Below are 23,103 nucleotides of genomic sequence, written 5' to 3'. Positions count from 1 at the left end.
AAATATTAAGCAACACAACTGTTTTTAATATTGATAATAATAAGAAATGTTTCTTGAGCATCAAATCAGCATATTAGAATGATTTCTGAAGTTTCATTAGACACTGAAGACTGGACTAATGGCTGCTAAAAAACCAGCTTAGCCATCTCAAGGAATAATTTACATACAGTACAAATATTCAATATTACATATATTTTAAATTAGCAAACAGTTATTTTAAAATGTATCAGTATTTCAGTATTTATTGGTATTATTTTTGATCAAATAAATTCAGACTCGGTGAGAATAAGAGACTTCTTACCAATCCCAAACTGTTGAATGGTAGTGCAATAATTATGAATGGGACTTTCTGATGTCTAAGTTCAAGATTAAATCTAGCTATATTTTAGTAAATCTATATACACTTTATATTTTCTATAAATAAAATACTTACACAAATCAGTACCATTCTGAATTTGATTCCGCAAAGTAGAATGAGGACAGTGTAGTTCTATTGGGAGTCAGAGTAACATGATTGAGCTATAAATAATTCCTCTATATTGTTTCGCCTGCAGTTGATCTGCAGCCAGCTGTGTATCTTTATTCAAAAGGCCTGGTTGTTTTCCTTCTGATATGTGTTCTTCAGAGGGCGTACATTCAGAGACTAGTGATAACAGTGGCTCAGAGCACTCAGAAGATCCTGCTGCTGGCCCAAGGTCAGGGAGAAGAGCCTCAGCTGGAGTTTTCCTCCTTAGAACAAGATTTTGGGTCCATCCTGCCCTACTGGGAAGGGAAGGTAGCTGAGGTGGTTGTCCGCAACCCTTGCCCCGTCCCTATAGAGTTTTACTCTCTGGACTTCGACAAGCAGTACCTAGAAGAGGAAGAGGTGAGCTTAATAGGTTCAAAATAGTTTTTCTTGTTTTGTTAGATTTTTTAAAAGATTTCTTTAATATCTATTTTATTTTCTCTTAGATAGTAATGAGATCACATACTGTCAGTATGAAAATTCCTAATATTAACTAACATTTCTCAGATTATTTCAGACCAAATTATCTGAGCTTTACCTTCAGCATTTGCCTCAATTACTGTGTACTGTATATATTTTCAGTTCTCCCAGTGAATCTTATTTCTCAACAATGACCTTCAAATATGTGTTTGGTTCAGTGTAAGTGCTGGACACTGTCATTCCCACTGTATATTCATCCTCTAACAATGTGTCTTTTTGTTCTGCTTCTCAGATCTTGCGAATGTTAAAAGGATACGATGCCCAAAATGTGTTACTTCTACCTCCCCGTGCTCCTGGCGAGACTCTGCCCCCAGAACTGTTGGACTTCTACAAAGAGCAGAGCTCGCAGGAAACCAAGCAGGGTACCGTATACAGCAACAGAGATGGTTTTAATTTATGATCGATGCAGAATTGTTTATAAGACTAAAACACGTCTGACTTGGCACATGATCACAGGTTTTGCCTTTTGGCAGAATTTTAAGTGAATCTTATAGTTCTGACCTATTTTTAAGATTCCGTGGAGGGTCTTGAAGGTGAAGACAAGGGGGAGACAGCTGCACTATCTGAGGGTGAAGCACTCAGTGGTAAAGGTATGGTTCAGCCTAGGGCAACAGTAATTTAAATGCATTTGCATTCTTTATGAGATTGGAATTATAATTCAGTACATTATTACACATAAAAGAGAGTACATATTTCTTCTCCTCACAGGCCAGGCTAAAGACAACATCAGTGCTGGCACTGCAGTGGGGGATCTGGAATACGACCCTGTGTCTAGAGTTGTTGCTCGTCATATGGGCATTGATCTTTCACCAGAAGGCAAGGCTGCCCTAAATCGCCGGGGCATTGCCATTGTTGTTCATGGTGCCCCTCTGTCAGGTAAGATTTTATAGATTTACCCATGTATGCTATTTGTCCTGCTGGAAAGTTCGCTCTGATGCAAATGTAAGCATCTATATGTGCAGGTAAAACAAGGACAGCAATTACTCTGGCTAAGCACTATGGGGCAGCGTGTCTCAGTGTAGATGAGGTGGTGCAGGAAGCTGTGGCATCAGGGAACAGCTCTGCAGCCCTGAGGGCAAGGGAACAATGTGCCAAGGTTGCTGTGGTGCATGCTCAGAAGGAAGTGGATGAGGCAGCAGCAGATATGATGGCCACTGTTGGTCAGGGTGCTGGTGTTCTTAGTGTTGAGGCAGTTGCCAAACACACAGCTGAAGGCAGCCTGACCAGTGATCCTAAAGTCCCCCTGTCATCTGCCTCAACCCGAAATAAAACAAACATCACAGGGCATTCACAGAAGAATAACAGCTCCGGTCGCACTGCTTCACTGGTAACACACAAAATCTCTTTTCACTTAGTCACTTACATATCAGAAGAAAACATTTTGACTGAATAGTATTTAGTTCTTGTTGTACAGTAAAACTAATCTAAACATCATTAAAACTATATATTTACTTAAGAAACAGCATTTTACTTGTTTTTAAGCAAAAATCCAATGTTTCTTCTCAATTATATATATATACAGTGGGTACGGAAAGTATTCAGACCCCCTTAAATTTTTCACTCTTTGTTATATTGCAGCCATTTGCTAAAATCATTTAAGTTAATTTTTTTTCCTCATTAATGTACACATAGCACCCCATATTGACAGAAAAACACAGAATTGTTGACATTTTTGCAGATTTATTAAAAAAGAAAAACTGAAATATCACATGGTCTTAAGTATTCAGACCCTTTGCTGTGACACTCATATATTTAACTCAGGTGCTGTCCATTTGTTCTGATCATCCTTGAGATGGTTCTACACCTTCATTTGAGTCCAGCTGTGTTTGATTATACTGATTGGACTTGATTAGGAAAGCCACACACCTGTCTATATAAGACCTTACAGCTCACAGTGCATGTCAGAGCAAATGAGAATCATGAGGTCAAAGGAATTGCCTGAAGAGCTCAGAGACAGAATTGTGGCAAGGCACAGATCTGGCCAAGGTTACAGAAAAATTTCTGCTGCACTTAAGGTTCCTAAGAGCACGGTGGCCTCCATAATCCTTAAATGGAAGACGTTTGGGACGGCCAGAACCCTTCCTAGAGCTGGCCGTCTGGCCAAACTGAGCTATCGGGGGAGAAGAGCCTTGGTGAGAGAGGTAAAGAAGAACCCAAAGATCACTGTGGCTGAGCTCCAGAGATGCAGTCGGGAGATGGGAGAAAGTTGTAGAAAGTCAACCATCACTGCAGCCCTCCACCAGTCGGGGCTTTATGGCAGAGTGGCCCGACGGAAGCCTCTCCTCAGTTCAAGACACATGAAAGCCCGCATGGAGTTTGCTAAAAAAACACCTGAAGGACTCCAAGATGGTGAGAAATAAGATTCTCTGGTCTGATGAGACCAAGATAGAACTTTTTGGCCTTAATTCTAAGCGGTATGTGTGGAGAAAACCAGGCACCTGTCCAATACAGTCCCAACAGTGAAGCATGGTGGTGGCAGCATCATGCTGTGGGGGTGTTTTTCAGCTGCAGGGACAGGACGACTGGTTGCAATCGAGGGAAAGATGAATGCGGCCAAGTACAGGGATATCCTGGGCGAAAACCTTCTCCAGAGTGCTCAGGACCTCAGACTGGAACTAAGGTTTACCTTCCAACAAGACAATGACCCTAAGCACACAGCTAAAATAACGAAGGAGTGGCTTCACAACAACTCTGTGACTGTTCTTGAATGGCCCAGCCAGAGCCCTGACTTAAACCCAATTGAGCATCTCTGGAGAGACCTAAAAATGGCTGTCCACCAACGTTTACCGTCCAACCTGACAGAACTGGAGAGGATCTGCAAGGAGGAATGGCAGAGGATCCCCAAATCCATGTGTGAAAAACTTGTTGCATCTTTCCCAAAGACTCATGGCTGTATTAGATCAAGAGGGTGCTTCTACTAAATACTGAGCATTTTTCAGTTTTTCTTTTTTAATAAATCTGCAAAGATGTCAACAATTCTGTGTTTTTCTGTCAATATGGGGTGCTGTGTGTACATTAATGAGGAAAAAAAATTAACTTAAATGATTTTAGCAAATGGCTGCAATATAACAAAGAGTGAAAAATTTAAGGGGGTCTGAATACTTTCCGTACCCACTGTATATATATATATGTGTGTGTGTATATAAATATATGTATATAAATATACTGTATATCAATCACAGTTTCCAAAAACTGTTTTAACATTGATAAGTTTTTTTCTTGAGCACCAAATTAGCATTTTGATGATTTATAGAGGATCATACACATACATACATAAACATACATACATACATCAATACATAAACACACACACACACACACACACACACACACTATATACATACATATACATACATACATACATCAATACATAAACACACACACACTATATTACAGTCATTTTTACTGGAATACAATAATGCTAATTGAGAAATAAATAAAATGTATATGTGTGAGTGTCAGGTTTTCCCTACATTAATATAGTAAATACAGTAAGATACTGTAGTAAAACCAAACATATGGTGTAACATATGGATCTGTACTGTATTGTACTGTGTCTTGTTTGTAAGTGTCATGTATGAATGGATATAAATAAATATTTAAAATGTGTGTGTGTGTTGCAGACAGATGGTCAGGTACACAGGCGTCTGAGTGTGAGTGCCAGTCAAAATGAAGAGCTGGGGCTGATTAGCTGCCTACTGCCTGATGATGTGTTGGTAGAGATCCTGTCAGAGAGACTGCAGGTGTGTACATTTTTTGTATACCCTATACATATATGATATATGGTTGATAATTTGTGTCAATCACAGGATATGCAGACATATAGTAATTTTGTCCTGCTTGCCCCCATGCCATAGCTTAGCGACTGTCACTGTGGTGTTGTGATTGACGGATTGGAGACACTGTACTGCCACTCACCAAGTAAAACGCTCCAGATCATCCTGAAAGCCTTCGACAACCGTCGCCATATTTATGTTATCAACCTGTTTAACAGCTACAGTGCCTTCAAGCTAAGGTGCTCTACACTGTTCTGATTCAAGATTCTTCTTATATTTGAAACACTGAAAAAAATATTTATTTATTATAATATTATATTCCAGAAGATACCTGCATCCAGATACATTAACTTGAGACAATTTTTTTTTTAAAGGTATTCAGGCTGGTTTTCAGACCTTTTATCTCAGGTTTAAGTTTAGATGTTAGATTTATGTTAGATTTAGGCTATGCTTAAAACAAGAAAAAGTAACTTACCAACAGGATAAGACAAATATGTTTATTTCAGGATGTATTCTCTAAAAACAAGTCTTAATATCTTAATATATATTTTTGCTTCTTATTTTATTTTATTTATCTTCAAAATAAGACTAAATTAAAAAGATTTCTTGCCGTGTATCCTGTAAATGAGATTTAAATGAGAATACAGGTTTTCATAGGTTTTAGTAATGACAGAAAATTTTCAACAAGTTCTTCACACTCAATTTTATTTAAAGAAAAACAAACTGTAGGTAAGAATGAGTTTGTGAAATTGAATTTGTGGATTACTTTAGAGAACAGGACAAGTTTGACCAAGAACAAGAAGAGAGAAGACAACAGGAGCTTGAGAATTTAAGAGAAGAGGAGATGACACCTAGTGAGGACTGGGATACAAAACCAAAACATGAAGACCCCATGCCACTTTCTGAGGACCTACAACAAGAGATGGTAGGTTTGAGTGTGCAATTCGCAATATGCTTGCCATCAGAAGACTATTCTTGTGAAGCCTAAAGATGTTTCAGATTTTCATATTTAAAATTTTGTAACTTGATTACATGAACTACATGAAGTATTTGACTTCCAATCAAGGTAAAGTGTATACTTTATGTACCACAACAAGCACCAATTGTAATTACTTTAAACGAGATTGTCTGGCTGGTTTGCATTGTCCAGTTACGTTTGAAATCTATTTTGAAAACTATATTTTGTTGTTCTTCTTTAACAGTCCAGTGAGAGTGACAGACAGCTACTGGGCCGATTCCATCTTTACGAACAGAGTCAGCCAGAACTCCAACACATTCTTCAGTTCTGGGACCGAACACAGAGTCTCTTATTGCAGCCCATGGCCTCCGAAGCCCAAGAGACTGTAGACATAATGAACTGTCCTCCTCCCTCTGCCAAGAAGAGCAAGAAGGAACGAGAGAAGGAAAAAGCTGAGAAGGAAAAGCTAAAAGTGGAGGCTGCAGATATGAAGTCACCAGCTCCCAGTCAGACCCAAGTGTCAACTGATGGTGCCGAGGGCTCGGAAAAGATAGTGGTTCCACAGCCTATCCCCTACATCTGGCTGTCTATAAAAGAGAAGGAACAACTGGATGGATTCGAGATCATCAGTAGCATGAAACTACCCTCCCATGAGGAGGTATAGTACTTCAGTTCCTCTTTATGTTGGAACAGTTCTTCGTTGTGCAAAGTTTGTATCCATAGAATATCAAGTAATGTTTTAAATGTTTTTCTCACAGGTTTTGGATGGGTTAGGGTTAGGACCTAAAGGTCCACCCATCCCACCACCTATAATATTCTCCATAGTCCCATACCCTAAGATGAGATCAGTTCCCAACACACAGCTCTCCAACAGCTGTTTTACTTTTTTGATGCCCATGTCTTGTGAGGATCTGCCAGAGAAGAAAGAAGCAGACCTGAGATCAGAAATCGTTAAGGTACTAAAGCCTTAAAGAAATTCTCTTGTACATGTCTAAGGTCTTTTAGTGATTTATACAGAATATAACTTTAGTTTAAATGTGGAAAAAGACTTATTAAAAAGCGGTCTACTTGTCTTCCTGCAGGAGGGCATAACGATTACTAACACATCGAATCCTGGCCAGGGTGTACCTTCTGAGGAACCCAACCCAGAATACAACCATGGGTAAGGAGGTCCCTCACACATATAAACCTCATGTACAATCACAAATAAATAGAACCATTTCACTAAAACCTTGAAATCTGCTGTTCTTTTACAGACTCACTAGTTTCCGCTGGATTGTACCATCAAATGGAGCCATCACTCTAAGGATCAGGTTTTACTCTTCTGTTCTTGGAAATTTTGATCAGACTTTCAGCTTTGAGGTGATGGGGACTAAGCGATGTTATCAGCTATACTGTAGAGGAATTTGTGCTTACCCAACTATAAGCAGAGACCCCAAGTGAGTAACATTTAAGTAGAGAAATATACAGCAGTTATCATTGTCCTTGGACATGTACTACATAGTGTCTGTGTGTTTATGTAATAGGATTGTGTTTGCACACTGCAAAAAGAGTCTGCGGCCTGAGAGTGGACTTCAAAAGACTTACATTATCCAGTCAGACCTGTATGAGTTTGGACCTCTGCTATGTGGAAAGACCAGGGACAGGTGCTGGCCTGTTGTTCTCTGTGCTAAATGAGCTCTTTTCATTATTGAGTGTCTTAACAGTACTTTTCTATTAAAGTTATTCTATAATAAATTTGTTTGTACATTAGGTCTTTAGTAATATTAATGATGTTATCCTGACCCAGGTATAAAGAAGCAAAATATCCTGAGAACATGGATAAGGTTGTAATTCACAATACTTCTAAAATGGAGGCAGAAATCCATTTTTGCTTTCAACATGACACCAAGGCCACCACTTTCCTTCTTGACCCTCCAAATATGGCACTGGAAGCCAATGAGCGAAAAGTATGCAAATTTATATTTCTTATTTTTTGCAGAATGTAATTTTGGGATTGTTTGAGCTGGAAGCCTTTTTTTTTTTTTTAAATGTGATTTAAGAATGAGCTTTAATTTCAGTGTGTCTGGACATATTCCTTCTTTGTCTTGTGTTTTGAAGTTGTATACATTGAAACCTTTTTTTTTTAGCCACCTTTGTACCATCTTCAGCCTCAGTCTCATTAAACTCAGTTTAACACCAAAAAAGGCATTTACTTAAACTCCCTTGTCATTAATGTTTGATATCCTCCTGGCAGCTACTGATGGTGTGGGCATACCCAAATACCCCCAAACATATAGAGGACAGCTTGGTGTGCTGCATCAAGGGGAACCCAGAGCCTGTTGTCTTCCGCCTCTCCTGTATAGGAGTCAGGCCTGAACTGGAGCTGGACCGCAAGCTGCTCCAGTTTGACAAAACTCCACCATACAGGTCTACTACATTCACTTCAACATATACTGATTTTTTTGTTAGTTGTTATAATTAATCAGATGCATTACGGTTGAAAAAATCCTTTTCATAAATTTTTCATATTTTGTCTGCAGAAAAGAAACCCAGAGTTTATGTCTGCGCAATAACACCCTTATGCCAGCTGCTTGGAGGCTGAGGGGCCTGGAGATTCTTGGGGATGAATTCAGCGTGTCTCAGAACAAAGGCATCATAATGCCTCATTCTGACTTCAGGCTGCACATGTATTTTATAGCCAAGAACCCTGTCAAACTGAAGAGGGCCATTTGTTTAGAGGTACTGCAGAATGAAAAACAAACTTTTTGTAATTGAATCATTAGCAGTGTTTACAAATGTGAAGGTGTTTAATGCAGATAAAGAGTAAATGTAATCATAATTCGTGTGCATGTACTGGTATGCATTAGTATGTCTGCATGTGTCTGATTAGACATGTATGTTTACCAGGTGTCAGATGTGGAGAACATTCTTGGCATCGTTCAACATTCAGAGAACATTCAGATTATTGCAGAGGCCTATGATATTGCAGTGGACATAACCATTCCAGAAGGTACTTACCTGAAAACAGCTCATTGGCTCTTCACACCATCACATCATTTTCCAGCTAAAAATAAAACCCTAAAATTAAAATTCTGTTATCATTTACTCACCGTCATTTTGTTCTAAACCTATATGACTTTCTTTCTTCTGTGTAACACAGTGACCAATACAAATTCCCTTTATTCATTTGATGCTGTTTTTGCATTTGCTGTAGATTCTGATGGTTCAGTAGACTTTGGAACAATCAAAGTATCAGACGAGGTCAAGCGCTCTATTAAGCTGGAAAACAAAGGCAAATATGACATAGCCTTTAAGTAAGTTACTATATAGATATTTATAGATAGATATCATAGATAGATATCTTCTATTTTAATGAACAGAAAAACATCAAAGATGTCTTTAACATTTCTTCTCCCTCCTTTTGTTAATAATTTTCACTTACAGGTTTACTCTAGTGGCCACAGAGCCAGGAATGCCAGATCTGAACTCAGTGTTCTCCATCACTCCTCAGAAAGGCTCATTACGCCCCAACAATAAGCCCAGTACTGTCCAGATTATTTATCACCACAACCAGGAGATGTCCATCAGAGATAGCCCAATCCTTTGCTGTCAGGTCTTTTAATCTTACCACTTAATAGATTCTTTATCATACGGTATTTTTTATTTTAGTTCTGCTGTCATCAGAGACTAAAATAATGAGTTGTGTTGTATTTTCCCCAGGTTATTGAGCCCAGTTTGGATGGTGGCGAGACCATTAACACTATACCAATCAAAGTGTCCATCCAAGCACTTTTCTCCAAATACAGTGTCAATCCTTCTAATGATATCAACTTTGGCCCACTGGTGTATGGCTCTCGCAAGAAACAGACTCTCACTGTGGAGAACAGAGGCAGCTTTGAGATGCGTTTCACCATTAGGATGTGTAAAAACGCCCCAGTTCCTGCACAGAGGAGAGGGTATGGCTATTGTAAAAATATAAGTATATAATGTAAAAAATAAATAAATAAATTAATTATTTAAAAAAAATAAAAACATAATCAGTATTTGAAGTGGATCAAAACGTTTCATCAAAGTTGTCCTAAAACCTAAAACCAAAATGCATTCTTGTCTTAGGACAACTTTAAAACTTGATGAACTTTTTTGATCCACTTCAAATGTTGACTACTATATATAAAATTAAATTAAATATTTTTTTTAAGCTTGGGAAGTAAGAAGCCATCAAAAGACAGTTATACTACAAAACCACCCAGTGCCAGTGAATTACGACACACTGTGCAGAATGAGACTGGCATATCAACACAGGTAGGAAAATTATTTCTTTATTTACAGTTCTTGATAGAGTGTACAGTAACAATCTAAATTTGGATATGTTTTTTTTCAGATACATTTGACATGTGGTATTTTTTCATTGTCTCCGTGCTTTGGGGTTCTGGTACCTGGAGCCCAACAAGTGGTTACTGTGGATTGCAAGGCAGAGCATGTAGGTAGTTGGGAGGAATGTCTAGCTATAGACATCACTGACAGAGACCCCTCTGACAATCCTGATGGGATTCCATACAAGCTAATAGCAGAAGTTTGTATGCCAGGTTTGTTACTATGAATGATTCTACAGTATGTAATGTTCTGTGAACATTCTCTTATTATGTATTTTTTTGTTCATTTTTTTGATGGTTCATAAGAGTTGAGTATTTTGATAACTGCCTAATGGCATAAATTGTCCTCTTCATTGAAGAGAGGCACCAATTTTATGTAACTTATTTAACTTTAATTTATACAATATATCCTCATTGTGTGGTCAAGGGTTCTTATTCTGGTCTTGAAATGCTAAAATAACTTTTTATATTTTATATTAGCCATCCATTATTTTTATTACATTGAACTCTACCTGCCATTATCCACCTTTTAGTGCATGCCTCTGGGTTTAGTGGGCCCTGTGGTGTGTGGGTGCACCCCAGGACTCAGTAGGTCCTCTGGTGCAGCTCCACCTCTAGGCTCAGTGGGCCCCATGGTGTAGCTCTGCCTCTGGGCTCATGATGTGTTTAATGAATGACTTGCTGCTTAAAAATAAAGTTTACTATACTAGTATGAATTATAGTGTAAAATGGATCACTGTATTGTTTACAGGAATAGCGAGTACAGACATTGCTTCTATCTTTGAGGAGCACCGTATCTGTAAGAACAGTAGCATGCTACAGTGTGAGCAATACCGGGACAGTATGGGCATCTATGTACAGGACGAGAACAAGTTTGTCTTCAACAATGTACTGGTGGGTCAGTCAGCCAAAGCCCAGTTCCGGCTGACCAATCCAGGAAAAGTGTCCTGTGAACTCAGCCTGGTGATCAAAACAGTCAAGGTGTGTTTGTGAGAAGTGGTTCTGCCACTATTGATGTTATTCTGCCGAATTTGTACAAATTTTATAGCAATTTAATGTTTTGAAATATTGTAACTGTTAATTGTTGCTTAACTGTCTCTTTGCTTAACATTTCTGTTAACATTTTTTTTTTTGTAATTTAAGACGACAACGCACAATGCAGAGGTTTTTGAGGTGACCCCTACAAAGTTGTGTATCCCCAGCCACTCTCATGCTTTTGCAACCATCACCTTTTCTCCTTTGACTATGCACACATATCATGCAGTGTTTGAGGCACTTCTGAAAGGGGCCGCAAGGTAACTGCTTTCAATACAGATTTGAACTGTTTAGATGGTTGTTGATAGTTTGTTGAGGCTTTACCCATTCTGTTTTGTAACACAGTCAAGCTTCTGCCACCAAACCCAAAGCTCTGATGTTTGATCTAATGGGTGAAGGCAATTTGCCCTGCATCACAGTTATGAGACCTATTCAGAGGACTAATCGAGGTCAGCCAGTGCTGCAGTTTAAGCGCTTATTGGTGGGACGAAGGCAGACTCTTCCATTAGTGATCAAGAACAATGGCAATGTGCCTGCACAAGTAAGATCAAAATTAGTTTTCAGCTAAATTTCTATTTCTCTGACTTTAATTTTTATTGTAATAATCCATTCTTTCCTTGTATTTACAGGTTAGCATTGTACTACAGTGTCACCTGGACGTTTTCACTCTAAAAGCTGCTCCTGGCACTGTTTGCAGACTGGCCTTCTCACAAATAGAAAGCAATCCCAGAGAAGGCAAGCCATAAACACAAATGAAGAGTCTGCATAGACATTCATTACTGCAAAATGCTGTTATGATTTGCTTTTCAAATGAGCTATGAAACCAATAACACAAACAGCAGCAGATTGTTTTGGACCTTGTTCTGTTTCATTAGATTGGGTGTCATTGTTTATAGGTTAAAGAGATCAATTAGAGCTGGTTTTATCACATAATGCAATGATCAGTATCTTGATGTCAAGCGGTCATGTTTGACCAAAGAATGCAGCCATTGACCAATCAGAATCATATATTCTAGAGAGTCGTATAATAAACTATATGAATATTTAAAAATGTAATAAAGTCATTTCAAGCTTTGTGGTTATTACTTTTTTACAGAGTGCTGTAGTGTAGGAGAAGGAACAATGTGCTATTTCTTCTGTGACTTGTGTATAAACATTTAGCTTGAGGCAGGCAATCATAAGCAGCAAATTGAAATAAAGAGAACAGTAGCATGAGATATGCAACAGAAACATATTAAAATCAAATGTATGTGACATAACCGCATTTTTGATCCTCTTCAGAGACACAACTAGTACATGTAGCCTCTCTGATCCTCATGGCTGGACAACAAGCAGAATTCCAGGTCGGGTTTCATCCAAAGGTGGCTCAGAAGTTTGAGGCCTGCTTGAAGTTAATGGTAAAGGATAACCAGTATGATCAGACAGTGGTGCAGCTTGTGGGTGAGGGTTACCATGACATCATCATCCTGGACAACATTGGCAGCAAAGTTCAGCAGGACAGCATTGAAAGTAAATGCAAGTTAATAGTGTGATTTTTGCTTCATTCTAAAGCATGATTAAAATAAAAATTGTACCATTTATTTTATGGATATTTTTGGTTTCAGTACCCACTGTTGGTAATTATGGCAATTATTCCTTCTTAATTATTTCCTCAGGTATGTCTGACCTTCTGAATTTTGGAGACTGTCACGTGGGCCGCACTTACCAAGAAACTTTCACCATGACAAACCCAAGCAGCTCCAAGGTGCTGCGCTTTGAATGGCTTCCCAGTGGCCCACAGCTGAGCTTTTCTCCACAAGTTGGTCACTTGCATGCTGATTGCTCCAAAGTTGTGACAGTGAACTTCTGCTCAGAGGAGCCCATTGTGCTGAACGCTCAAACAATAAAATGTAAACTCAGCAGTATTACCTTTCAGCAGCCTGTAGACCAGGTCCCAGACTGGGATGACTGTCATAGGACTGTTAAATGGATGGATGTAGAAAAGTCGCCACAACAACCAGCCAAACGGAAGGTGCGTTTCATAGAATCAGTGATAGAGATGACAGTAGCACAAATTAGAATAATGCAAATCCTGTGGTGCATCTATTAATATAAAAAGATAGCACATTTGATCTGTTTACTGGGGGTACTTCATTAACTTTATTTTTTAGTTTAAGATATAAAGTCACATTGTGAGATAAAAAAGTCACAAGAATAAAAGCTGCAATTGTTAGATATGAAGAAAAATAAAGTGGCAATTGTTAGGTATATAGTAGCAATTGGGAGATATGATGTGGCAGTTATTAAATATGAATTCGCAATTGCAAGATACTCTATGAAGCCGCAACTGAGAGATATACTGTGAAGTGGTAGGTATTAAATATAAAGTCACAAGTGTGAAATATAAAGTTGCAATACAATAGGGCTGCCCTCGACTAAAAAAATTTCTGGTCGACTAGTAGTCGTTCATTTGAAGCATTAGTCGACTAATCACGTTTATTAATAGATCATAAATATGAGCCTTTAACTGCCTACGTAGCCTAATAAGCGCTCAAGCACGCATAAAGCTTGCCACAGCACACCGGCAGAAGTAATAATTATGAATGTGTCAGGGAAAAACAGTAAGGAGGTTGCATTAAAATAAAGTCACAGTTACTAGAAAAGTTAAAATTACCCTGTTTTTTACAGAGATGGAAACAGATAAATGTTAAGATATTAAAGGTGTTAAATTAAAACTGACTTCTAATTCTTATAATCTTGTCACTGTGATTAGGTAGTAGCGACAGACCCGGAGCCTCCTCACTCTGTGGTGGAGAACTCCTCAAGAGAGATGGAGCTGATAGTTAGTGCCACATGTGATTACGCCAAATACCAATGTGATACTGGCCCCCTCCGTTTCAAAGACACAATGCTGTACCAGACCAGAGTCTTTCAGTAAGTTTAAGTGCACTCAAATTCTGTTGAATTTTCAGATTTTCATTAGTGATGTTATGTTTTTTTAGCCTCCAGATGGAGAACAAAGGCAGTGTTAAGCTGGAGTATTCCTGGCAGGTTCTGATGGAGACATATGGAAAGACTGCATGCTTTGAACATGGAGGTAAACCTTCAGCCTTAAAATGTTTGTGGTCTGATGTACCACAGAAGTATGTTTTTACATTTTCATTAGATGCAAGTAATAAAAAAAAAACTGTATTAATATATCTGACGGATCAGGTAGGACTTCCCGCTCGGCTCAAGGGAGTAGGACACCAGAAAGACCAGCGAGCTCTCTGCAGAGTGTGTCCTCTCTACTGCTAGGAGACCCAGAGCTTCCTCCCTTCAGTGTTGAATCCGATGTAGGGTTTATCAGCCCCGGAGCGAGTCAAACTTTCCACATCCGGTTCTCCCCTCTGGAAGTGGCTGAGTTTAAGGCCAGTTTGATCTGCAGGTCAGACTCTCAGAGGTGAAATTATTTGCTTATTATGACTGTTTGCTCAGTTCTAAACTTTTTATTTTTAATTTGTAGCATCGCTAATCTGAAGGATCAGCAGAGTCCAGTGATCACTGTAAGTGGTCGCAGTTTGCTGCCATACTGTCATTTCCACCTAAAGGATTCAGACTACCTCACTGGAAACAGGCGGAACCCTGAGCCCCACAGTCCCCTCACTGTGGACCCCAATACCAGGGTTATAGAGTTCACCTCAGTGGGTATTGGCACGTCTGTCCGCAGGTAAAACATTTCATTTAATAGTTCTGACTTTGATTGAAGTCACGTTGTTTATATTACAGACAAATATAATATGCATATATGTATATTTCTATATACTATCCTATATTATATACACTTAAATTATACATACTTATAAATATATTATACATATACTGTAGTGTGCATGTATTTGATCATACTTACAAGTTAAGTATACTGTAATATTGTAAAATGCTATTCAAACGAACTGTTTTGTGTTTTAATATATTTTCAAATGTCATTTATTCCTGTGGTGACAGCTGAAATTTCTCCAGTCTACAGTGTCACTTGATCCTAACAGTATACATTCTGTGTACTATATATAAACAGGACATGGGTGATTTATTATTGTATAACACAAATAATGAATGCATTATTTTCTCTCAGGGAATTTGGTGTTATTAATCCCACAAACAAGCCATACTCTTTCATCTGGAGATGTGAGGACTTGGGCAAATCTTCTTTCAGCTGCCTTATACCAAACAAGTCCATTCAGCCGGGGAAAGAAGTGAAGGTGTTTTGTTTGAGATTTTAACAAATCATGCTGCAAATATTCTTCTTTTCAGACATGAATCGATATTACATTTTAATCTCTGTTTTCAGGTCTCATTTGAGTACCAGGTTCTCAATCTAGATTTAGTGGAATCCTTCTGGACCTTCTTAATCCCTGAGCACAACTTGTCTTTGCCCTTTCTGCTGGTGGGCAGTGCTAATGATCCTGTTGTCTATATTGATCGAGCCTACCTCAATCTGGGCAGTTTGCTACTAGGTGAGGTTTCAATAAAATGCTCGATTCTACCAACCATGTTAAAAGAATAGTTCACCCAAAAATAAACTTTCTGTCATCATTTACTCAACCTCATGCTGTTCCAAACCTTGTATTGGTTTCATTCTTCTGTGGAACACAACAGAAGTTATTTTAATGAGTGTTTCTGCCGTTTTTGTCCATACAATGAACAACATAGGATCCTATTGACTTTCAATGTATGGACAAAAGGCACTGAGACTTTATGCAAATTATGACAGCGAGGAACTGGTTTAGATATAAAGAAAATTGATAAGTATAATTTTTTTTATGATGTTATTGGTAACGTATGCCAGTCTTTTCAGCAGGAGTGTCCATGTGCTTTTGTTTGCAGGTTTTGAAGCTCATCAGACTGTGTTTGTGGTGAACAGAGAAGATCAACCATTCCATTTTATGGTCCAAGAGTCTTCGTGCCACTCTGAGGGCTACCAGGACAGCTTGGTGCTAGAGCCTATGGAGGGAACAGTTCCACCTAAAGATAAGTATGTTATTTCACTCATAATAAAGTCTAAGACATAACAATCATATCCTCTTTGAGTAAAAAAAAAAAAATCTTGAATTTGAACTAGGGCTGCACGATAAATCGCATTCGATATTTAATGCGCATCTTGTCAGTAAAGCCGCTTCTGTAATCAGCGGTAAATCTTCATCACGTGTGGGCTTTCACATGGAGCAGCATTTACTACACAGAGCCGTTGTTCACTGACAAGCTGCGCAAAAAATCGCGCGATTATGAACGTGGTGTTGCGCAGCTTGCCTGTGAACAACGGCTCTGTGTAGTAAATGTTGCTCCATGTGAAAGCCCGAACGTGATGGAGATTTACCGCTGATTACAGAAGCGGCTTTACTGACAAGATGCGCATTAAATATCGCATGCGATTTATCGTGCAGCCCTAATTTGAACACTGATCTTGTCACACTTCTTAACATCTGCCTCTGACAGGATCCCATTGGTCATATGGATCACTCCCACTCGGGAGGGAGATGTGGCTTTTAATCTAGTAGTGACAGTACGGAGGAAGCTCCAGCCGCTGACCATGAACGTGAAGGGAGAGTGTTACAGCATGAATGCTCATGTGCGATATGAGAGCCCCGAGGGATCCATCACAGAGCTCTCATCAAACCAGATCCATCCTGTGGACTTCAAACAGGTAAAAATTTATGTGAAGTTATTTATGCACCCTTGGTTAGTGTGCATGCCAGTATGTTGTGTGAGAGATTTGTCTTTGGCAGAGTTCCAGCACAAAACGTTTAGATCAAGCTTTCTGCCACTTCCTGTTATCTGTTCCCTAAATAGGTGGAGCTAAACGATAAATCCACATGCACATTTGTGGTCTCTAATCCTGGGAAATTCAGTTTAGATGTTGAGTATGACCTGTCTGGGCCGACAGCGCTGCAGCCCCACCTGCAGGTGGAACCTAAATTGGACACAGTGGCTGTAGGTGGACAGAGTTCCTGCATCTTGACCTTTTGCCCTCAGCGGAGATGTGTGCTCAAAGATCTGACTTTTTCTGTTAAGGTAGACCCTGTCCATTACTTTATGTCCTTTTTATCCTTCTTTTTGAACAAAATATTATTTACATAATTTTTCTTTTTCTGCATTCAATTTTTTTCTTTCCACCGTTTGTAGGTAAAGAATGGGCCGATATTCTGTTGTGCACTAAAGGGCTCAGCTGTGGCTCCAGATCTGGAATTTTCTTTCCTAAAGCACAACTTTGGAAGGCATTTCATATATTGTGTTGGTATGGTACCTGTTACACACACACTGGTGATTAGTAACAGAAGCAGCAGAGGAATCAGGTAAAAAAAAACTTTAGAAGACTGATTATATTTGCATTTTATTTTGCAACTTTGTCTAAAGCAAAGTTTCATGGTTTGTTTTTATAATACGATGGTATTTATTCAGTCTAGACTGCTTGTTCTCCAACACACCTGTCTTGGAGGTCAGCTACACCCCTCAAGTCCTTTCTCCTGGCGGCTCCGTGGAGGTTCTCTTCTCATTCTACCCACGCAAAGCAATTCGTTACCGCGAGAAGGTGGTTTTTGAGATGAACAAGTGTGCCAAACAAGTGGTGGAGATCCTGGGACAGGGCGTTGAGATGAAGGTGACAAAGTTTTGAGTTTTGAATAATCCTACATGTCTACGTCCTGGTGTAATAGATATTCATCCTCCCCTGTTTTTGTCTTAGATTCATTTGGAGGACTCCGCTCATAAGGTGGTCAATTTTGGAGCTCTGCAGGCTGGCCAGCAAAGTCGGAAATTGATCCCTCTGGTGAACAACAGCCACGCTTCCCTGACTTTTAGTCTTCGCAGACACTCTGATAACCTTCTTCAGGACTCTATGGTAACACATGTACACTTGCTCTCTCTCTTATAAGTAATTTTTTTAAAAGTTTTTGAAAGAAGTCTCTTTTTCTCACCAAGGCTGTATTTATTTGATTAAAAATGAAATAAAAACAGTAATATTGTGAAATATTATTACAATTTAGTACAACTGTTTCCTATTTGAATATATTTTAAAATGTCATTTATTCCTGTGCTGGGCAAAGCTGAATTTTCAGCAGCCATTACTCCAGCCTTCAGTGTCACATGATCCTTCAGAAATCATTCTAATGTGCTGATTTGGTAATCAAGAAATATTTCTTATTATCAATGTTGCATTTTTTTCATGATTCTTTGGGGAATACAAAGTTCAAAAGAACAGCATTTGTTTGAAATAGAAATTTGGACCTAAATGCAGTGAGTGAATAAATGCATACATTCCACTGCACTGCGTACATTACATAAAAAAAATCATTGTGCTTTTACAGATCTTGTCAGTGTGTCCAGAAGGGGAGGTGACACTAAAAGAGGGGGGTGGCCGCTGTGTGGTGGAGCTTCTCTTTTCTCCTGAACAGCGCATGCCTCCTTTCACTGAGGAGCTGCAGCTGGAGTATTTAGGTGCTGTTCGCCCCCTGCTGGTCATGAAGGGATGTTGTCAGGGAGTGGAGGTCAGACTGGACACAGACTACCTGCAGTTTGGAGTTGTGGTCCAGCGCTGCCAAGCCACCCGTCGCATTATAATGCAGAACACAGGAGACATTGGTGCGAGGTACACATCGCAAAACCTTAAAATTCAGTGACTGGTTGCATCTAAAATGTGTGGCTGGTTCTGTAAATGAATGAATCTGAGTGACAATGCTATTACATGGCTTTTCCTTGTTCTCTTCAGATTCAAATGGGATGTAAAGAGTTTTGCTCCAGATTTCATCATTTTCCCTGCTGAGGGCTACATCACTCCAGGAATGGAAGTATCCCTTGAAGTGACCTTTGCCCCTACCGAGCTGAGTCAAGATCTGCGCTATGATGATCTCTGCTGTACTATAGAGGGGGGCAAACCATTAAAACTCACCCTCACTGGCTCCTGCATTGTCCCTACAGTTGCAACAGAGGTAAGGTGTTGCAGAGACAGAAGAAAACACAAGTCTGAATGTTAACAGCGTGTCAGAATTTCCTTTAGTGAGTACTGAAACCTTGTATGTTTGCTAATATTAGATGTGCTGATGAAATGCTGAAGTTGAAAAGCAAGGCTAATTCACTGTGTCACTGTCTTTTTCTTGCTTGCTTTCTCTTTTGTGTGAGCAGGTGGTGAATTTCGTGTGTCAGGTGCGCAGTCAGTGTACTCAGTCTCTGGCTCTACCCAACCGCATTAACCAGCCCTGGACTCTGAAATGTGTCATAGAGGGAGAGCACTGGAGCGGGCCGCCCACTCTCCTCATTGAGCCCCTGCAGCAGAACACCTATGAGATCACATACAAGCCACTGGTCATGACTGCAGACGGGGAAAGGCATGAGGTATGACACTCTCTCCACAAGATGAGGACTATTTCAAGTAATTCTTTTTGAAACAATTGTTCAGTCACAATAAAACAAGGGTGCAAATAGCCATTATAAAAAAACAATGTCAGTACAATAATAATAAAAAAAAATTCCACTGTTAATGACACCTCCCTTTGCTGTGGTGCAGGGCTCTGTTTTCTTCTCTTTTCCTGATGGCAGTGGAATACTGTACATATTGCATGGCACATCTGAGCCACCGAAGGCTGAAGGCACAATAACCGAAGAGATCAAATGCAAAAGCCACCACACACAGACAGTATCTGTCCACAACTGGCTGCCCAGACCTCAGAGGTACCTCATCTACAAGAAACATATAGATGCAAATGTAATAATCACAATACAATATTTCACAGTCATGAAATAGGGCATTTTTCTGATAGGCATTTTGTTTAAAAACAAAACACTATTTTTCAGTAAATTAAAATGTATTGCAAAGATTGCAAAATCAACAGATAATGATGCTAGAATTCACTAAAAGAAATTATATTATTTGACGCAACATGCAAAATGCACTATTATCCTGTTTAATAAACATTTTTTGTTATAATCTTGATTCATTACCCATAAACATACGGTTATTGCACATGCATAAACATTGTTAATCATGAAAATGCCCATAAAAAAGCCACACATACAGTACCTCTTGGGATATGCTTTGTAATGATCGTAAAATCTTTCATTGACATAAAGCCTCAGTTGCAAATTATATTCTGCTTCTTAGTATAATTTATGTTTTGTCATTCAGTGTTTTATATCCTGCTGTGTAGGTTGCGTGCTGTGATGGAGCTCATCAAACCAGATCGTTCAGATGGCATTGTTTCCCTGAAGGGCCTGGAATACATTGATGTGCCTGCACTGGATACGAAGAATTACACACTCTCCTTCTTTACTTATAAAGAGGGCCAGTACAATGCTAAAGCAAGTGCCATCATACACCCATAAAAATGTGCTAATACAGACTACTTTGGTTATAAAACTAATTTATGGCCCATAAAACATCATCATATTTCTTACTTACACAGGTGACTTTCAAGAACGAGACAACGGGCGAGTACCTCTTCTATAATCTCAACTTCAAAGCAACGGCTCCAGGAGTGATCAGCACTATAGAAATGGCGACCCGGGTGAGGCAGATGACGTCAGGGTCCGTGGAGGTGGAGAACCCACTTCTTGTGGATGTGTCGTTCTCTGCAGAGTGCCAGAATGCAGACATCTGCGTTCCTCCACAGTTCCTGGTGCCTGCTCAGTCTAAGGTAGATGTACTTTCAAAAACACAGAGCTGTTGATATATATTAGCATGAGCAAATTATCTTGAGACCGCAATCACATATAGGCGCAGAAGGGAGTGGAAAGTTCTGTGGGTGATCTACTGACTGATCAGGTGCGGGAAATGAACTCAGGTGCAAAATGGGTTAAAACATGCTCCTTTGGGCATTAAATAATGGTGAAAATACCAGTAAAGTGACTACTGCAAACTTTAGTAAATCACATTGCATGATTTGTTTAAATACTCCCGTAAATTTTGTGTCTGAAAGAAAAACTCCTACAAATGCATATGCAATAAGGTCAGCCACAAAATAACTTTCTCTATGCCTTTTCATTGCTAATTTTTTGCTGCGTGTCTTTAGTAAATTCTGACAGTCATTTTTTTAATGCCAACAAAAGGGTTTACTTTACACTGGTGCAAACTGTTAATAAATCTAGCTCTAAGTAGTAAAATAATCCGTCAATAATCATTTATGGATCCAAAAAAATAGAATTAAGAATTGTATTTTTTCTGCTTGTCATGTGTGGGGCTCCATAGTGTTTTAAAGGGTTAGTCCACCACAAAAATAAATATTCTGCCATTATTTACTCACGCTCATGTTCTTCTAAACATTTCTCTCTTTTGCTGAACACCAAAGAAGGTATTTTGAAAAATGTTGATAACCAAACCGTTTTGGTTCATATTTGACTTCCGTTATTTTTTATCATGGAAGTCAGTGGGAACTGAAACTGTTTAGTTACAACATTCTTCAGATAACCTTATTTTGTGCTCAACAGAAGAAAGAAAGTCATAAAGGTTTGGCTGACATGATGGTGAGTAAATGATTACAGAAATTTCATTTTTGGGTGGACTATCCCTTTAAAATGATTTAAAAATGAAAAGGAAATAAATTGTCTATCAATGCAAATGAAGAAAAAAACAAAGAGGTTTTTCTGTGGTGACCCTGGTATTTAATGACTCTTTTTTTTTTAAGAGTGTTGTTTTTTTTATTGCTTAGGTTACATTGACATTTGAATATCAGCCTCTGTGTGAGGGAGAGTCCACAGCCCGGCTGGTGATGTATGCTACTGAACTCGGACACTTCTTTTATGAGCTTCAACTGAAGGCCCTGCCTGCACCCTTTGAGAAGCCTCTATATTTCAGAGCACCACTTGGCAGCAAACACAGTGTCATAGCTAAGTTCACCAACTTTTCTCGTGTCAAGACCGAATATATATGCAAGGTAGGAGCCCTATTTTCCCATTATTACCTAGCCAACTTTATCTTTGTGATAAAAGACATAAATGTTTCAATTGTTTTTGTCTAAAATAACATTGAACCGCATTAATTTCACTGTATTGACTGTATTTTTTTTTTTTTTTCAAATTATCCTTTTTTTTTTTCTTCACACAAAGAAAGAAAGTCATGGTTTGGAATGACATTACCAGCTTAAATTCTAATGTCTTTGGTATAAACATTCCATTCAAATCTTGTTTCTAATTCAGACGGACAACCCAAACTTCACTGTGGAAAAGAATGTTAAAGCAGCAGCGGGGAACCAAACTGGCACAGATGTCAGTGTGACGGTGCATTTCGAACCTTGCCAGGTGGGAGACATCCAAAGCCTGCTCACCATCTCCTCAGACTTTGGAGGGGAGTATGTCTTCCCTCTGTATGGCACCTGCACCCCACCTAAAGCTCAGGGTCCCCTCATCATCAGCTCAGGTTCCAGTGTCTCGATTTCCTTTAAAAATATCTTTCAACAGGCCACCACCTTCTCCTTCCAGGTGGACAACCCTGCCTTCACTGTCAAGGGTGCTGAGACTATTTTACCTCAAAAAACGCAGCACATACAGGTTATATTTGACAGCCCTCCAACGGGCTCCAGAGGCCCATGTCATGGAAAGCTGACAATTTCTTGTCCACGTATGGAGGGCCATGGACAGGGCATCATCTGGGTTTACTACTTGAAAGGTTACTGTCCAGAGCTTCCTTCAGAGAAAAGAACATCATGAAGAAAGAACCATGCTGTTCTTTGGATAAAATAATTCATGGTAGTGGTTAAAAACAGCTAAAATTTAATTGAATATTGTTTGTTTTTTTTAAATACAGTAAGATTTTTGGGCAGTTAAGTTCTTAATTAAAAAGATTTTTTCATTTATTTTTCATCAGTCTTTCAGTTTTAAGAAATATGCTATTTTTTAACAAAATGCAAATTGATTGTAAATACTGAAAATGAACAGAAAAAAATAAAAATGTCTGCAGCACTGGAGTTTGCAGTTTGAATTATACCAGTCAATTATCAAGTTAACTGCTTTTGCTCCTGGGTGCTCTTTTTTAGTCCACCAGGAGGTGCA

General features: G+C 39.0%; 1 protein-coding gene across 1 annotated transcript in view; it reads left to right on the top strand.

Annotated features, from left to right (window-relative positions):
- The window catches only part of hydin (HYDIN axonemal central pair apparatus protein), a 73,099-nt gene extending 50,233 nt beyond the window's left edge, over positions 1-22,866 (top strand). The window contains 48 exon segments of the mRNA XM_016550460.1: positions 626-865; positions 1,218-1,347; positions 1,498-1,580; positions 1,699-1,861; positions 1,948-2,312; positions 4,609-4,728; positions 4,843-5,000; positions 5,533-5,686; positions 5,964-6,377; positions 6,478-6,675; positions 6,802-6,881; positions 6,976-7,158; positions 7,246-7,365; positions 7,509-7,668; positions 7,956-8,128; positions 8,242-8,440; positions 8,609-8,711; positions 8,916-9,015; positions 9,146-9,314; positions 9,422-9,657; positions 9,901-10,003; positions 10,083-10,287; positions 10,826-11,070; positions 11,218-11,369; positions 11,455-11,650; positions 11,739-11,844; positions 12,391-12,618; positions 12,765-13,120; positions 13,862-14,022; positions 14,091-14,185; positions 14,302-14,515; positions 14,594-14,797; positions 15,203-15,329; positions 15,419-15,584; positions 15,955-16,102; positions 16,564-16,771; positions 16,918-17,139; positions 17,251-17,420; positions 17,527-17,725; positions 17,810-17,965; positions 18,432-18,712; positions 18,833-19,052; positions 19,246-19,455; positions 19,628-19,791; positions 20,268-20,418; positions 20,523-20,753; positions 21,765-21,989; positions 22,252-22,866. Of these exon segments, the coding sequence (XP_016405946.1) occupies positions 626-865; positions 1,218-1,347; positions 1,498-1,580; positions 1,699-1,861; positions 1,948-2,312; positions 4,609-4,728; positions 4,843-5,000; positions 5,533-5,686; positions 5,964-6,377; positions 6,478-6,675; positions 6,802-6,881; positions 6,976-7,158; positions 7,246-7,365; positions 7,509-7,668; positions 7,956-8,128; positions 8,242-8,440; positions 8,609-8,711; positions 8,916-9,015; positions 9,146-9,314; positions 9,422-9,657; positions 9,901-10,003; positions 10,083-10,287; positions 10,826-11,070; positions 11,218-11,369; positions 11,455-11,650; positions 11,739-11,844; positions 12,391-12,618; positions 12,765-13,120; positions 13,862-14,022; positions 14,091-14,185; positions 14,302-14,515; positions 14,594-14,797; positions 15,203-15,329; positions 15,419-15,584; positions 15,955-16,102; positions 16,564-16,771; positions 16,918-17,139; positions 17,251-17,420; positions 17,527-17,725; positions 17,810-17,965; positions 18,432-18,712; positions 18,833-19,052; positions 19,246-19,455; positions 19,628-19,791; positions 20,268-20,418; positions 20,523-20,753; positions 21,765-21,989; positions 22,252-22,761 (9,201 nt within the window). The 3' untranslated portion in view covers positions 22,762-22,866.
- The last annotated feature ends 237 nt before the right edge of the window (positions 22,867-23,103 follow it).

This window comes from Sinocyclocheilus rhinocerous, unplaced genomic scaffold, assembly GCF_001515625.1.
Source record: "Sinocyclocheilus rhinocerous isolate Xijiao unplaced genomic scaffold, SAMN03320098_v1.1 scaffold1938, whole genome shotgun sequence".
Lineage (NCBI taxonomy): Eukaryota > Metazoa > Chordata > Actinopteri > Cypriniformes > Cyprinidae > Sinocyclocheilus > Sinocyclocheilus rhinocerous.
This window is presented reverse-complemented; position numbering and strand designations above follow the sequence as displayed.